General features: G+C 31.1%; 3 protein-coding genes across 4 annotated transcripts; 2 read left to right on the plus strand and 1 right to left on the minus strand.

The window, feature by feature from the left end:
• The first annotated feature begins 336 nt into the window (after positions 1 to 336).
• LOC127151741 (zinc finger BED domain-containing protein RICESLEEPER 2-like) lies at positions 337 to 2,526 on the plus strand. Its single transcript, XM_051091851.1, has 2 exons — positions 337 to 1,412; positions 2,461 to 2,526. The coding sequence occupies exons 1-2, from the start codon at positions 801 to 803 to the stop codon at positions 2,476 to 2,478; spliced, it is 630 nt and encodes a 209-aa protein (XP_050947808.1). The 5' UTR covers positions 337 to 800; the 3' UTR covers positions 2,479 to 2,526.
• Positions 2,527 to 6,624: 4,098 nt separating this feature from the next.
• On the plus strand, positions 6,625 to 10,402 carry LOC103497885 (tubby-like F-box protein 3). The gene is made up of 6 exons (XM_008460271.3): positions 6,625 to 7,244; positions 8,145 to 8,232; positions 8,330 to 8,459; positions 8,554 to 8,733; positions 8,852 to 9,340; positions 10,003 to 10,402. The coding sequence occupies exons 1-5, from the start codon at positions 6,951 to 6,953 to the stop codon at positions 9,318 to 9,320; spliced, it is 1,161 nt and encodes a 386-aa protein (XP_008458493.1). The 5' UTR covers positions 6,625 to 6,950; the 3' UTR covers positions 9,321 to 9,340; positions 10,003 to 10,402.
• A 1,929-nt stretch (positions 10,403 to 12,331) lies between these two features.
• LOC103497884 (inactive beta-amylase 9) lies at positions 12,332 to 15,115 on the minus strand. Of its 2 annotated transcripts, none has more exons than XM_051091852.1 (3): positions 14,674 to 15,115; positions 13,600 to 14,082; positions 12,332 to 13,501 (listed from the first exon to the last, which is right to left on the minus strand). In XM_051091852.1, the coding sequence occupies exons 1-3, from the start codon at positions 14,908 to 14,910 to the stop codon at positions 12,620 to 12,622; spliced, it is 1,602 nt and encodes a 533-aa protein (XP_050947809.1). In that variant the 5' UTR covers positions 14,911 to 15,115; the 3' UTR covers positions 12,332 to 12,619. The 2 variants fall into 2 exon arrangements, with proteins under 2 accessions (XP_050947809.1, XP_050947810.1); XM_051091853.1 differs by having other exon boundaries at positions 13,600 to 14,076; positions 14,674 to 15,103.
• Positions 15,116 to 16,759: the final 1,644 nt, after the last annotated feature.

Genomic DNA, 16,759 nt, shown 5'->3' on the forward strand with positions numbered 1-16,759 from the left:
TCAAAACAGAAACGAACATTTAGAGATGTGAAAATTTAGGAACTAATGGGAATGAGTAACTAGAAGAACTTGAGTATTTTAGGAACTAATGGGATGCGAAAATTTTGCTTTGGAAAAGTTTGTTTATATAATAACATTTAGAGTACTGCCTTTCTTTGTTTCTTTCTCTTTTACAGTACTGGTAAGCTTTTCCTTAATTTTCTATGTGTTTTGTTTGATGATTATTAGGATGACTTCATTCTCGGTAGACGAGACTTCAAATCAGAGTTTTTCTAGTCCAGTGTTAGGAAAAAGAAAACCGGTTAAACCACCATCATCGGTATGGGAACATTTTATAAAAGTAGAAAGATGTGATCCTAAATATCCTAGGGCTGCTTGTAAACATTGTGGGGCTTCATATGCTTGTGATTCCAAAAGAAATGGTACCACTAATTTAAAAAGACATTTAGAGAAATGTAAGATGTATGTAAATCCATTGGAAGATAATGTTGAAGGAGAGGGAGATTCTGAAAGTAATTTGATGACTGCATCATTCACTCAAGAAAATTGTAGAAAAATGCTTGCTAGGATGGTTATCTTGGATGAATTGCCATTTAAGTTCGTAGAAAGTGAAGGGTTTCACCAATTTTGTCGGGCATTAAATCCAAAGTTTGTGATTCCATCAAGAGTAACCGTTGCAAAAGATTGTTTTCAAATGTATATGAAGGAGAAAAAAAAAGTTAAAAAATGCATTAACTCGAAGTGGCCAAAGAGTTTGTTTAACAACGGATACGTGGACTTCTGTGCAAAATATTAATTATATGGTTATAACGGCTCATTTCATTGATGATGATTGGAACTTGCACAAAAGAATTTTGAACTTTTGTCAAGTAGCTAATCATAAAGGAGATACCATAGGTAGAGCCATTGAAAAGTGCTTAGAAGGTTGGGGTATTGATAGGCTCTTTACTGTAACGGTTGATAATGCGAGTTCAAATGATGTAGCCATTGCCTACTTGGTTAAAAAGTTTAAAGGCAGAAATGGGTTGGTGTTGGATGGTGAATTTATTCACATTAGATGTTGTGCTCATATTCTTAATTTAATTGTTAGTGATGCCTTAAAAGATTTGCATGTGTCTATCATTCGAATCAGAAATGCTGTGAAGTATGTTAGGTCATCTCCTGCTAGATTGCAAATATTTAAAGATTTTGCTAAAGAAGATAAGATGTCAACAAAAAATTGTCTTACAATGGATGTTCCGACACGATGGAATTCTACTTTTACTATGTTGGATGGAGCAATTAAGTGTCAAAAGACTTTTGAAAGATTGGAGGAGCATGACCCTAGTTATTTGCCAAAGGATGATATTCCTACTACTGAAGATTGGGATAATGCAAAAGTGTTTGTAAAGTTCCTAAAGACTTTTTCAGAGGTAACAATGAAGTTTTCTGCATCTATGTCTGTGACTTCAAATATATTTTTTCATGAACTTTGTTTGATCCAAGAAATAATTCGTGAATACTCATCGTATGAGAATGCATTATTGAAATGACATTAAGCATGCAGACAAAATTCAACAAGTATTGGGGTATAACTACAAGTGAGAAGACCAATTTATTATTGTATGTTTCTGTAGTTCTTGACCCTAGGTACAAGCTAGCTTATGTGAATTATTGTTTTAATGAATTTTTGGAGGAAGATTGTGCAAAAATATGGACAAATAAGGTTGAAGAAGCATTTCGTCGATTGTGTGATGATTATTATATGAGAATGTCAAAAGAAAAATATTCACAAACACAATCATGTACACCTATCGAAGGATTTGGCTTTCAAAGTCAAAGTGAAATACCTTCTATCTCATCTAGTGGATCTTACAAGGCACGTGCTACTGTTCATGATAGATTTAAACAAAGTAACAAAACATGTCTAGATGATGCTAAAACAGAGGTGACTCGTTATCTGGATGAGGCTCGTATAGATTGTATGGGCGATGAATATTTAGATTTGCTAACTTGGTGGAAGGTGAATTCCTCTCGATTTAAGATCATTAGCCAAGTAGCTAGGGACATCTACAGTATTCCTATATCAATTGTGCCTTCTGAGTCCGCCTTTAGCACTGGAGGACGGGTGTTAGATTCTTTTCGAAGTTCTTTAACTCCTCAAACTGCAGAGGCACTCATTTGTGCTCAGAATTGGATTCAGTCTAAACCTTTGGATGACATGACTGAAGAAATTGACGGGGCTGAAGAAATTGATGAAGGTAATATTCTTTTTGAAGTACGCATTTAAAATTTTCAATTATCCCATATAAGCTAACTGTTTGTCATTTTGATCTAGAATTCATAAACATAGGAAAGGAGATGGAAGCTGCATTTGAGAATTTGAATAATGACTCTATGGTTTAAATCCCTACTCTCAAATCTTTATTTACATTTTTTTAAAATTATTAACTTATTAAATATCGAATCTTGTTTTTTTAGAGTCTTGAAGCTCAATGATGGAAGCACTTTGGGTTATACGAACAAGGTGGTCTCGTGAAGATGTTCATTAATTCATACCTTCCCAATTGTAAACTCTGTTGGTTTTAAGATAATAGTTGGATCTTTGTGATTGATTCTAATGTTGCAGGATTATTTTGAACCCTCAAGTCAAATGAGATTTAATGAACTTCTGTTTGCACTTTGCAGTATTATTTTCATTTATCTATTTAGTGCCTTAAAGCTAGTGACATGCTAAACATTAAACTATTGTAGTTTAGTATGTAATCATATATGTAAGCTCTTTTCAATTCATTTCCAGCATATCTATTTACTACCTTAAAGCTATTGCAAGATCTCTTTCTCTCTCAAGAATTAGACTTTAGAGTTGAGATTTTAAGGTTTTAGAAACAATTTGGTTACTTGCTTGCCCCTAAACATGGATAGATAAGTAAATAACGTCATTTCCTTCTTAAAATTGAAATGAAAATGTTGAGTGCTTTTACCAAATGAAGATTATTATCCAATGTGAATTTTTTAATTACTGCAGAGGAGATAAGTGCTAAGAAGGAAGGAACAAAAAAAAAAAAAAAAAAGAAAACGACCCGACCCATTTGGCCCAACCCGAATGTGGGGTTGGGTCGGGTCGGGTTTCAGAATCAACCGTACATTTCGGGTCGGGTCGGTTTTGAAGAAAACCCGACCCAATTACACCCCTAGTATAAACTTTTGTTTTTCTAATTTAATTTCCAACAAACTCATAGATCAAAAGTCAATCCGTTGATTTTTTTTTTGTATACAGATTAATGGGGACGTACTATTTGAAGAAATTATATTTGATAGCAATTTGTATGTGTATGTATTACTATGTTAATATTTTATTTATTAAATTTTAATCACATTCGATAAAAATGAAGTTATATTTCTAAATTTTTTTAACGTTTTTCATTGAAGAATTTTCATAAATGTAATAAGAGACCAAACTATTTACGACCTATGTAACAAAGTGCACGAAATTAGCAATTGTTTAAATATTTTAAATTTACTTTTCCGCATTTCTTCTTCTCCTCGCTGCAATTTTCTTTCTTTCTTTTCTCGTTGTGATTTCTTTTCATGTCTTCCTTCTCTTTTTTTTTTCGCTGTGATTTATTTACATGTCTTTCTTTTTTTCTCTCTTGTTTTTTTGTCTTTTAAATTTGGGTAATCAAATCTAAACGATAATATACAAAAAAAAATAGCAAGATCTAAAAAATCATGTATAAAGATTCTTCTTTTCTTCTAAATTTGAGTAACCAAATCTAAGTGATCGTATACAAAAAATAGCAAAATTTAAATGATAGTGTAAAAAAAGTAAACAATTGTGTAAAAAATGAATTTAGACAAATCTGATCGTGTACCAAAATAATTTTAAAAAAATCGTATACCAAATCTAAACGACCATGTACCAAATTTTGAAAGAAAAATAGTTTAGATTTAGGTTAAAATCTAAACGATCGTGTAATTAAATTAAACGATCGTGTAATAAAATTAAACGATAGAATTGAAAAATTAAGTTGTAGTCAAATCTAAACGATCACCAAATATATTATATTATGCTCGCATTATTGACGACGTAGTTGACGAGACATTTTTTGTATTTTTCACTATGAACATGAAACATTTTCCATTTTCGAAATTATTCTATATAATATAATATTTTACCTATTTGTTATATTTTTAAAAATATCTATTTTTTATGTATATCTGTCTTTTGGATATAATATATTTAAAAATCGTGTAAACTAACTCGATAAAAATTAAATATTAATTAGTTGAACATATTTTATGTAATTAATTAAATTACGATATTATATGATTCGTAATATATAATATGTCATACATATTCTAGAATATACTAAATTTCTTAATCTTTTCATTTTTAATGAATTCCTTTAATTTAAAAACTCATATTCATAATTTGAATAGTTTCAAAAACATTTAAAAGTCAATTTTAATAACTAAACTTTAGTGGAGCATAATAACGTAGTATTTTTATTTTAAAATTTATAACAATTTAATAGCATACTTTAAATTTTATAAACTAGGTTTTTATCACAAAAATTAAATTAAGTGTAATTGTTTAATAAATTACTTTCATAAATAAATTAATAAGTTAATTAGACTATTTTTATAAGATACAAAGTCTACATAAAATTTAACATCAAATTTCGATAAATTTTATTTTTAAGGATTAAATTGTTACAGATTTTAAATTACAAATACCAAATTGTTACGCGATAATGTTTAATAACTAAATTATTATTGTTACATACAAAATTTATAAACTAAACTGATACGGAATTGTAATTAATGGTTAAAAAAATCAAGGACTAAAATATAACTTTTATAAAAGCTTAGGACTAGAAAAACGTCAACTTTACTCCAAAATGATTGATACTTCCATGACATTAATATGAAAATGTATATTATTATATGCACACGAATCATGTGTTGTTATTTCACATGACCTATTTTATCTTTAAATAATGTTCAATTCAAGTATCATTCATATAATAATATAAAGAAAATATATTTTTTTTCCTTAAATTTTAGGTTTAGTTTTTATTTGATCCCTAGATTTAAAATTTTACTTTTTTAATTCTTAAGTTTTGTAAGGTTGTAATATTATCGAAATTTTTTTAGTTTATAAGTTTCAAGATTTATATTTTTAACTTCGAACTTTCACTAAAGATCAATTATTTTTATGTATTTGGTGTTTATGTTTATAAATTAAATTAGAAATAAGTATGAAGTAAAAATTTGAATTTAATTTTAGATGAAAAATAGTGAAACCTAATATAATTATAAGTCTTTTTACTCTTTTAAACTAATTAATAGATTTGAATAAAGTGTAAATATTGAATTTTATAGATAAAAATGAAACAAAGTCCAAAATTCACGATAAAATAGTAACTTTTTAAGACATATGAACTAAATTGAAATCAAACTCAAAACTTATAGTATTAAAAAGGTGATGGTTCAAAACTTACCGATTAACCTAAAACTAGACCCAAAATTTAGATACCAAAACAAAAAAAAAATAACTTTTTTTTTTCAAATATAACATTTTTATTAGATTTATAAATAATTATAATTTAAATATAACTCAATTGGTTAAACTATGTATGGTTGACCATAAGATTAGAAGTTGAAATGTCAACGTTCAACTCTCAACCACATGTAAATGTCAATCATTGTACTTTTCCTTTAACTTATCAACCTATCTATAGGTTATAACTCATCATAAACTCTGTAGCGATTATTTTCATCAAATAAATGTTATGATATGACAAATAATTGTGTGCTTGCAATATTAAACAAAAACTAATTAAACGTGTATAAAAAGAAAGCATTTTTTTCATTCTATAAATGAAGACATGCGAAGAAAAAAAAATGTCATCTAGTATGTTTGACAAGTACTTTGATACAGTCTTCGTTGTTTTATAATAAACCATAATTTGTTAGCAAATACCTAGCCTATCATCGATTAAAAAAGATCGACAAGAAATTGAATCTTTCGTACGCAATTTATTGAGTAATACTCGAGTTAATACCTATTATCAATCAATGCATTAAAAGATGTTTTTGGAAGACAATTGACATTTTCATTATATTTTTAAAAAACCACTAAATGTAAACAGTAATCTAACAAATTAACAGATATAAACACAACATAAATAACAAATACTTTGACTTATTTAAAAAATAAAAAAAATGGTTTAATTATCAAATTAAATAATTTCTTTGATTTTGTTGTTTTGATAAATAGTTTCAATATTGTCCTATTTTTTAAGATGTGTCCATTATTTTATAGTTTAACCAAATTATTTAAAGCAAAATTTTCATATGAAAACAACTAATCTGATTTTTTATGAATATCTCATTCTCATTTTATCAACATTTTTCGTAAAATGAATCGCCATTCAATAATTTTACTTTTAATTTTAAAAAACTTAAATAAAAAGAAAAATAAAAATATTAAGACTATTTTCAAATATAATAAAATAAACTAAAATATTTTTATTTTGTTATATTTATAAATGAATATTTTTATTTAAAATAATTAAAAAAATTGGTTTAAAAGAAAAGAAAAAGAAGTGAGAGAGGAAATAAGAAAGAGAGTTCTGTTTGAATTATCAGAATCATCAAAGAGGGTATCCGGTCCCCTATCTCTCTCTCTCTCTCTTTCTATTCATTTATTCTCTCTTCTTCTCACCAAAAAAATAATTATTCATTTCTATTAATTAAATAAATTAATAATTTCTTCCCGACTCAGATTCATTTATCTCATCACTCTCCCAATTCCTTTCCCATATCCATTCCCCAAATGATCCGAACCTCAATCCTCAAATCTCCAATGCCTTCTCTCCCTTCTCCAATCCCCGATTTTCCGCTCAATCTCTGACCATTTCCTCCTCCTTCATCATCTTCTCCACCCAATTTCCTCTCAATCCATGTCTCTCAAGACCATCTTCCAAGATATGAGGTCCCGCTCCCGCTGCGTCGTCCAGGACGCCTCCGCCCCGCCTCCCACCGATGCCCTTGACCAGAGCTGTTGGGCCAATATGCCTCAGGAGCTTCTTAGGGAGGTTTTGATGAGAATCGAGGCCTCCGAGACCTCTTGGCCCTTCAGAAAGAGTGTCGTCGCTTGCGCCGGAGTGTGTCGGAGCTGGCGAGCCATTACTAAGGAGATCGTTAAAACGCCGGAGGTTTCTGGTAGGTTGACGTTCCCGATCTCTATTAAGCAGGTGAGTGGATATCACGCGCTTTTTTTTTTTTTTTTTTTTTTTGTTGATTTTGGTGGAATTTTAGGTATGTTGGATTTGGTTTTGAACTGATTGGGAACTTTGGGTGGTGTTGGGTTATGTTTAGCAGGATTTGGTTTTGTTGTTATGAGGTTTTTTTAGTCTTCAGAGTTCGGTTTTGGGATTGTTAACAATTTGGTGGAAATGTTTTGATATTTTTGCTCCTGGAAATTTCAAATCCATAACTGGTATTATATTATTTGATTGTGTGAAGGAAATGCCTATTGTAACTTGTTTTCTTGCCAAGTTGTTTTGTTTGTGTTTTTGGGTCATTGCCTTTTGCAACTCTTGTCTTTGTAATCTGTTTTAGGATTTTATTGAGTAAACATTAAGCCACATTTTTCTTGGAAAGGAATGTTGTATTGAGAAGCATCCATTCCAGGATTCAATCTGTCCACAACGAATCCAAGAATTTAAGTGCCTCATTTCCCGACGGATCCTTTTTTAAATTTATGCTTGTTTCTTTCAAATTTTTGAATTAGTTGGTAAAGAAACACTTGAAATCCCAGACGAATTCTTAAAAACAAACTATTTCTTTAGTTTTTCAAAACTAGGCTTGGTTTAACAAAACGTATGAACTTAAAGAAGTAATGTTTATAAGTTTAATTTTCAAAAACCAATTGTTGCCTAAATATGTGAAGATGGGTTCTTTCTTTTTCTTGGGATAGGAAAAGATGTTAAATTAATCCGGTTTGTGGATAGTTCAAATGTTTTGAATATAGTTTTTTGTGTACCCAAATATTGGACCTCTGATCAATGCATTTGTTTAGTTTTGTATTTTCATGCCTTGAACTTTCATACTTTCAAATTATGTTATTTCACACTTGGATGTAATTTTTGCAGCCTGGTTCTAGGGATCCTCTTCTACAGTGTTTCATAAAGAGAAACAGATCAAATCAAACTTATTATCTCTTCCTCAGTTTGACAAGTGGTGAGTAATTTATGTAGTAAATTGAAGTTTCTTGGCTTTGTCTTCTGTCCAATTGGTTCATTTCTTATGTTTTCTCACTTTCTTGCTCGCTTGACAGCACTAAATGATGATGGTAAATTTCTACTTGCTGCACGCAAATGCAAGCGCCCAACCTACACAGATTACATTATCTCTTTACATGCTGAGGATTTGTCAAAGGGGAGCAGCACCTATGTTGGGAAATTGAGGTATGCTTGCTTTTGGAGGCTCGTGATGCAATTTGAGATTTCTATTTTCGAATATATTGCTAAGAGGTTTATTTTTTCCCCTATTTGGCAAAAGATCTAATTTTCTAGGAACCAAGTTCACAATCTTCGATGGGCAACCACCACATTCTGGAGCCAAGATCATGAAAAGTCGCTCCACGAGGCTAGTGAATCTGAAACAAGTTTCCCCCAAGGTCCCTGCAGGAAACTATCCAGTTGCACACATTTCATATGAACTAAATGTGTTGGGATCAAGGTAATTCGAATGCTATCGGATAACTGGATTATGATTTATGGTTATTCTTTATTAGGATGGCTGCATTTTTCTGTAGATATCAACCAAATGCTCAACAGTTCATGTGATTAACAAGCAGGGGTCCAAGGAGAATGCAGTGTATCATGGACGCTATTCCCGCTTCAGCAGTTGAACTTGGAGGAGTGGCTCCCACGCCAACTGAGCTTTCTTTGAGCAACGTGGAATTGTTCCCTTCTTTCCCCTTCCTAAGGTCAAAATCAAATGCTGATAGCTTGCTTTCTGAGCCTTTAGGGAGTCAGAAAGATGGAATGTTGGTGCTGAGAAACAAAACACCCAGATGGCACGAGCAGCTTCAGTGCTGGTGTCTGAACTTTCATGGAAGAGTGACAATTGCTTCTGTAAAAAATTTTCAACTAGTTGCTTCTCCCGAAAATGATCCTCCTACAGCAGAAAACGAGAAGATCATCCTTCAGTTTGGAAAAGTGGGGAAGGATTTATTCACAATGGATTATCGTTACCCAATCTCCGCTTTCCAGGCTTTCGCAATCTGCCTCAGCAGTTTCGACACCAAGATTGCTTGTGAATGACAGAACACATCATTTAACAGGTGAAAAATATTATTAATTCAAATATGACTTTATTTTAGAATTGCTATTTTGCAAATGCCATTGCATCATACATAGTTCTTCACAATATCTCATAGTCACACACTGGGAAGAGGTTCTTTAAATGGATTCTTCAGTTTCTACTCTACCTTATATATTAGAATTTCTTCAATTCACGAATGAAGTGAGTTCATATATCCTTGCTACCGATTTCTATCCATCCATTCCAATGACCTCAAAGCTGTCTATTTATTTCATATAGAATTTTAAGAGGTTCTTTAAATCCGCTTGAAATATTTTGCTTTCGAGTACGTACTCTTCACGACATTATGTTCTCGATTGTCGGTTCTCTCTCGAAATTACCTGTTCCCCTTATCAGGAATGCTTCGATAGGCAACCTAGCCAATATGACAAAGTTTCTCTTAACCTGGGAATTGTTAAATTTTCATGCTAAGATCTACTATTTATTCTTATTCCACGACTCTGCTTTGTGTTTATAACATCTTCATTGATTATGTTTAATGTCAATTGACTACAGCAACATCACCCAACCAAGAACCGCTTAATTCGACCCTACTCGAACAATTGAACATGATTTATTCTATAGATTGTACTACAGTCTTATTTGGAGCTATATCGTTCCTGAGTTTAATTTGTGATGCAGGGAAAGTTCTACCATTGGCTTCTAGCAATAAAAGTCGTTTATAAATGGTAAGTTAACGGCAACGTGATAGCGGAACGAGGGCTATGTTCCAGAACTCGTAGGAAGTTGCTTCTTTCGTGGTGGTTTCTTTGCAGCGGTTACTTTTTTGGGGTTTGTTTTTGAGGGAAATGAATCGCAGAGAAACTTGCGAAAATTAAGGACTTTTTATTTGATTGTAATATGTATATTTCTTCAAGTTTGTGTAAATAATGTTTTTTTTTTTTCTTTTCAATTTTAGAAGTTGAATGGCAATGGTTGACTGTGTTAAAACAGCTATTCATTTCCATCAGACATTTTTCATTCTTTGTTTGTGTAGTTTTGTTGGCCTTCTTCACTCATGGAAATCTCCAAAGTTCATCCCTATTTTTCTTTAAAAAAAAGACTATAACAATTGTAAATCTTTAGTTCTTTGCTAAAGAGCGCTAAGGGTCCGTTTGATAACGAGAATCTTAGATGCCCGAAATATTAGAAGTAATTCTTGCTTTTTAGTTGAGTGTCTTTGTATTTTTATTAAATAAGAAGTAATTCTTGCTTTTCTTATGGCAAAAAAAAAAAAAAAAAAAAAAAAGCAGTCTTTCGTATCTAAATTTTGGAAATATTTTTGCAATGTGCCTTTTCTTCCTCATGGGAATTGTTGTTATTATTTAACTAATCTTGATCAAATTTAACTTCAAAGTGACTAAAATAAAAAATTGAAAGTAGAAACTAAAATGAGTTGATGAAATATGGATTATGGAGCTTACCTTTGTATATTTAATCACATTATAAAGTCAAACACAAACCTCCCAAATATTTTTAAAAATAGGCCAAGGATGTGCCATAATACAACTTCAATTACTTGAAATTTTATTACAAATTCACATAATACATTTACCACTGTCGTTTTTTAAGAACTAAATTATATGTCTTGTCCCTTAATTAAGTCTTGCATCTATTCATTACAAATTAATCACATAAATTAAAAGTTTATAGGTCACTTGTACCTAAATTAAAATTTTGAAAAATCTATTGAGGTTTCGTTTGAGATTGTTGTAGGCAGGGTTTGGTAAACTTTAATCATAGATTATAAAAAACTAGTTGTAGTGTTCGGTAAATTATAATAAATTAGTGTAAATTTGTTGTATTTGAAAGGTTGTTTACAAAAATAACATATACTCAAATGATTTACAAAATATAACAAAAAAAAAAATCAAACAAATTATATATAACTTATTTAAGTTTTTTCGTTATTCACGACTATTCTCTATTATTTTATTTTATTTAAATTATTAGATCAAACTTCTAAAAAAAAGTTCTAATAAAAAATGAATCAATTAAAGTTTGAAAATATACGGGATAAAACATATTAATTAGAAAAGGTTAAGATGTTAGCAAATTTTGGAGAGAGCTAAATCTAAAAGCTACTGTCAAACAAACAACCGTTTTTGTTAGATTAATAAATATTCATTTTACCAAACAACAAAATCAGTTAAGATTTCCTCCTCATAATCACTCTTTATTGGTTTTTTGTTAGATCAATAAATATCCATTTTGAATCAAATACGCAGGTCATTTAAACGATACGTTTCTTTCTTGAGAAAAATTAAGAAAAAACAGAGTATATCTCAGACCATAAGCTTTGAATATATGCCTATGCCAGATGTTACACTTTTACCAACTGTAGTCTTCATTTCATTTTAGCTTTAATGATTCTTTTTTCTTCTCCTTAATTTAACCACCTATAAATTTTATATTAAGATTCATTTGGATTGAGGTAAGATGAGATTCTGTTTTTTTAAAAAAACCATTTTTATTTTAGGTTTTTTTCAATAAAAAGATTTAAAATACACATTCAAAATATTTTAGGGACATTTACAAAAATAGCAAAAAAAATAAAAAATTTATAATAATAGACCTCATATCGTACGTTCTCTACAGTATAAAAATAGCATATTACAAGAGTAGTAAACGTGAAAAAAAAAAGTGTTATTTTTTTCGGTCTAATGCAAAATTTTCCTTTAAAATAAGTTATGCTCTAAATGTTAAATAATTAAATTTGTTTCACTAATTTTCATCCACTATCAAAATAAGTGTTCACATCATATTTATTTATAATTAGCTGTTTGAAAGTTACCTCATAAATCAAAATGGGCTTCCAAAAAAACCCTTAACGAAGGTGTAAAATTTTGAAGATAAAATCAAGTAAAAACAAAATAAATGTCTTGAAGTTGATAATAATAATAATAATAATAATAATAATAATAATAAATTAAGTACAATGGATTTTAATGGATTTTAATACAAGAATCACTTAAATCAATTGAAATCATACATATCAAACTATTGAGAATCTTGAAGTATCTGCTGCTTCGAACCAAACCATAATCTTACATAGCATATACAGAGCTGATTCTTACGAGGATGTGTTGTATATAAATCCTCATTCTAAAGTACACTATTTCTCAAGCCTTGAATTTAAGTTATTCACACAGCATGAAATGGCTCAAACAATATCTCAGTTATCTTTTAGAAGGCAGTTTCTACTCGATGATAATCCAATTCGCTCTATATTTACATTACTCTCTTACTCTGGCCTCTCTTATGCCGCTTGCATCTGTGCTTCGGACATGGGACTGGGACACGGCGTCTCAGCAATGTCTTCTTCTTCCTCGTCTTCGACGGGAAGATCATCTGAATGCGGTTCAGGTTGATGGACGCTTCGAACGAATTCAGCAAAGGAAGGGAAGTGCTCCGGAGAGAAGAAGTAAGCTCCCATTCTCTGGTATGTGAACAACTCCACATTCTCGCCATCTAAATTCTTCTTTATCAGATCAAAGCCCCCGTGAGGTCCCGTATTGGATGAGTTTTGTCCTGACAACATTACGCCGTGCTTTCTGCTAGCTGACTTGATTTGTGCTATTAATGACTCGGGGCTTGATAGCAATTCTTGAGGATGATGTTGATCTGATAGGTCCATCCCGGGCAAGATCATTTTGCTTGAGTTCCTGGCAAACATTTCGGCTACAGCATCGTACCCGTCTCTGTTGGCAGTATTGTAGAAACCGGCTGTTAATTCACTTGGGTGTGATCTAGTTTTGTACCAAGAATGCATCAATGGAACCTTCCCATGAATGGTTGCTTCGGTGTTGCCAAAGACGGATGAGGCAAGAGAGAGAAGGCGATCACCATGAGCAATTAGCTCACTAGAATACCAAGAAAGGAAGAAATCCCCATAATGAGACTCCCATGAACCACCGTTATCTTTGAAGAAATTGTTTGAGTAGGGCATTTCGTCATAGCTTGAAGCATCATGGGGACCTCCAAGTCCATATAAGGGATTCCCTCTTGCTTCAGCATATTGCTTAAGAAGGCTAAGCATGTTTTTATCATAGCACTGAAATTCTCCAGTTCCATGTGACTTCAGTTGTCGCTGGGAAGGATATCGAAGCTCACCATCTGGTCCAAGACTAATCGAAATACCCTGAAATAGATCGAAATGCAACATGAAGTGTTAGAACCAAAATAAAATCATTCAAAATGGAGGCTAACGAATACAATTTATGAATGAACAACTCTTACCGAGATTGTAGAGCCCAAGAGATTTGAGAATGAAGATTTGAAGCTCTCACAAAATTCATGGTAAACTTGGATTGGAGTTTTCTCATTTAGGACAGGAAGGTTATCAACAGAGAGTGATATGCAATCTTTATATGGCTGCCTGTAACGATCAGTGAAGTAGATGTTAGGGTCAGATTCACCGATCTTTGAGACCCATTCGGGGAGAGGAATTCTTGGTTGATTAGATCCATGGAAGCAAAGAGAAATATGTAGCTTGAGACCTGCATTTTGGACCATCTCCGCAAGGGTGAGATAGCCCGACCATTCATATTTCCCCATGGTTTCTTTCTCAACGATTCCCCACCACACCGGGAGCTCGACACCTTCTACACCAAGCAGCTTCAAAGCCTTAAGGCCAGCTGCAATTGCTCTCGAATGGTTAATTGCATTGCAGGTAGAAACTGCATCTAAAGGCAAACCAACGTACAACTTCACCCCCTCAAGCTACAAAAGAGTTAGCAGACGCCCGTCAGTAATAAACTTAAGCAAGCAAAATCCGCATAAGGTAAACTTGAGACAATAAAGAATCATCAAGAACACAACTATAAACTAATGCCTTCATAAATTCAAAAGCTTTATCCCTCAATGTAATAATGAACGCATCGGCACTTGACGAATAGTTTTCAAAAGGTAAAACCAGTGGCCACATATTATTTGAGTTAGGTCCTGCCAATTTCTAAATCCACAAGATTATGATAGTAACAAGAAGAATTTGGGCTTAGCGTTCATTTAATATAAACAACCAAAACTAAGAGAGATGAGATCTAATAACTATTGAATTTAAATTTTAAATCCAAAAGATACCTAATTTACAATTCCAAACAGAAAACAAACTGTTAAAAATTGAACTAAAAGGTAATAAAACACCAGAATTTTTTTCATCCAGCCCCAACAAAAAGTACTAATCCAGCTACTGATCATCCTTTAATCTCACAGCTCAAAGATTCCAGGCTTCTCAGCACCCAAACAAGAGGATATCAACAAAAGGGGACAAACATAAAAAACACTGAAAACAAGAAGTAAAATAGTACTTACAGATTTGGATCTTCTTCCAACGTTTGAGTTTTGAGATTGAACTGGTTCCATCTGCACGGATTTCGTCGTTAAACGGATTCTTGACCTTTCACACCTCGAACTCCTCACGAAACAGATCTTCGACTTCGAACCAAAAATCTTACTATCTACTTTGGAATTGAAAAACCCTAACTCTCTGTTACCAAAATCGGCTCCAGCGACCTTCGCCTGAGATTTTCCGATAACTGAAACCTCCATAATTCGGGGAAAAAAAAGAATGAAACGAGAAACTCGAATAAAAATCTATCCAAAAAAATCCACACCCGAGAAAACAAAGAAACGATTCCGAAAATGAAGAGGAAAAATTGAAGAATTATTGAGAAAAAGGAGGAACAAAATAAGATAGCTTTTGCGATAGGTAAAATGGAGCTCTTAAAATGAAGAACAAATTGAGATAGAATTGAATTTAAATAAGAAAACGCCATTGAAAGAGAGAAAAAAGGGAAAAAGAAAAAAGAAAAGTTAGAAATAGACCGTGCCACGTGGCGTGAGTTCAGAAGCCTGCCACGTAATTACTGCCTTTTTTCTCTTTTGTAAATTAAAAAAAGAAAAAAAAAACTCTCTTTTTAAGAAAGGATAACATATTAACCACAAGATTAAGACCATTCCACATAATTAATTTGATGGAATATAATGACGTGTCATCGACGTGGGACCCTAAGTCAACTCATCCAACAATATAAATTATTCTTTTAGATTTTTTAATCAAACTTTTAAATTCTCAATTTTTTTTTTATATTTTGTAAATATATTTAAGACTAAATAAAATAAAGAAAGGAAAATTAATTTTTAAAAATTTAAGAGTGGAAGTATAGAAAGGGAAAATAGAAGTTAGATTCATAATAGTTTTTTTTTTTTTTTTTTAATTTCCTTATAAGAAATTGGCAGCTATTTTATTTAATTGAATTATATGGCTCCCTTTTTTTAAAGACGCGGTTTTCAATGAGTCAATCATTTTTATTTTTTATTTTTATGTTTATTATGTTTTAAAGGGAAATGCCTTTTTGTTTTCTAAAATCTTATCCACTTATCCAAACAGACAAAAAAGAAAAAAGGAAAAAACATCTCTGTGATTCTGATTCATTTTTACTCTTGAAAATAATAGGAAATTGCGAGAAAGGGCTTTTGGATTGTAATACACGTGGCACGCGTACAGAGGCGGAGTATGAATGCTGAGTCATCTCTCAGTCATGTTGTCTCTTTTTTTTTTTTTTTAATTAATAATAATAATAATAATTGAAATCGATTTGCTTCACAGAATCTGCTTATGGCTTCGTTGTTTGGCTGCCAACGTTAGCCACAGCCTCCAGTCTCTCCTTTTCCTCACCTCTCCAACTCTTTTTTTCTTCTTAGATTTTGATTTCAAATGGATAGAATAATTCTTTATCAAATTGAAAAAAATGTTTATATTTTCTATTATTCACAATAATAATAATAACTTAAAAGGAGAATTTATAAAAAGAGAGAAAAAAAATATTTAGTAAAATTATATCGAATGACAAAAAAAATTTAGAAAAAAACGTCTGTAACACATCTTTTTTGTATATTACAAATATGATAAATATGACAAGTAATTCGATATATCAGAGCTGTTAAGGAGTTATTAGAGAATTGTTACATTTATAATTTAAAAGATGCAGTAATATGGACTCTATTATCATAAAAAAAAATTGTTATTTTTGCAAACGTAATAATTATTTATAATTTATAGAAAATTTAAATGTAATTAATTTTGTCTTTTAGGATTTTTTTTGTAAATATTTTTTTTTATATTTTGAAAAATTCTTGTAATTTAATTGTGTATATCGATAAAGTTTATATATTATTTTGACTTGAGATTAGTTCATTTTAGTTTATGTAACTTTAGGAATGGAAAAATTGTAAAAGTTGACAATACGGATAAAATAGTTATACTTCGTTGTGGAATCAATTGCAGTAAAATTTTGTCAGTAATTTTTAGGTGTAAGTAGTTTGTCGTTTTTATTATTTAAAAAAATCCATTGAAATATTCAATTTTAATATTTATATTGTCAAATTATTGATTTTT

The sequence above is a fragment of the Cucumis melo genome, chromosome 11 (genome assembly GCF_025177605.1).
Source record: "Cucumis melo cultivar AY chromosome 11, USDA_Cmelo_AY_1.0, whole genome shotgun sequence".
NCBI classification, from domain to species: domain Eukaryota; kingdom Viridiplantae; phylum Streptophyta; class Magnoliopsida; order Cucurbitales; family Cucurbitaceae; genus Cucumis; species Cucumis melo.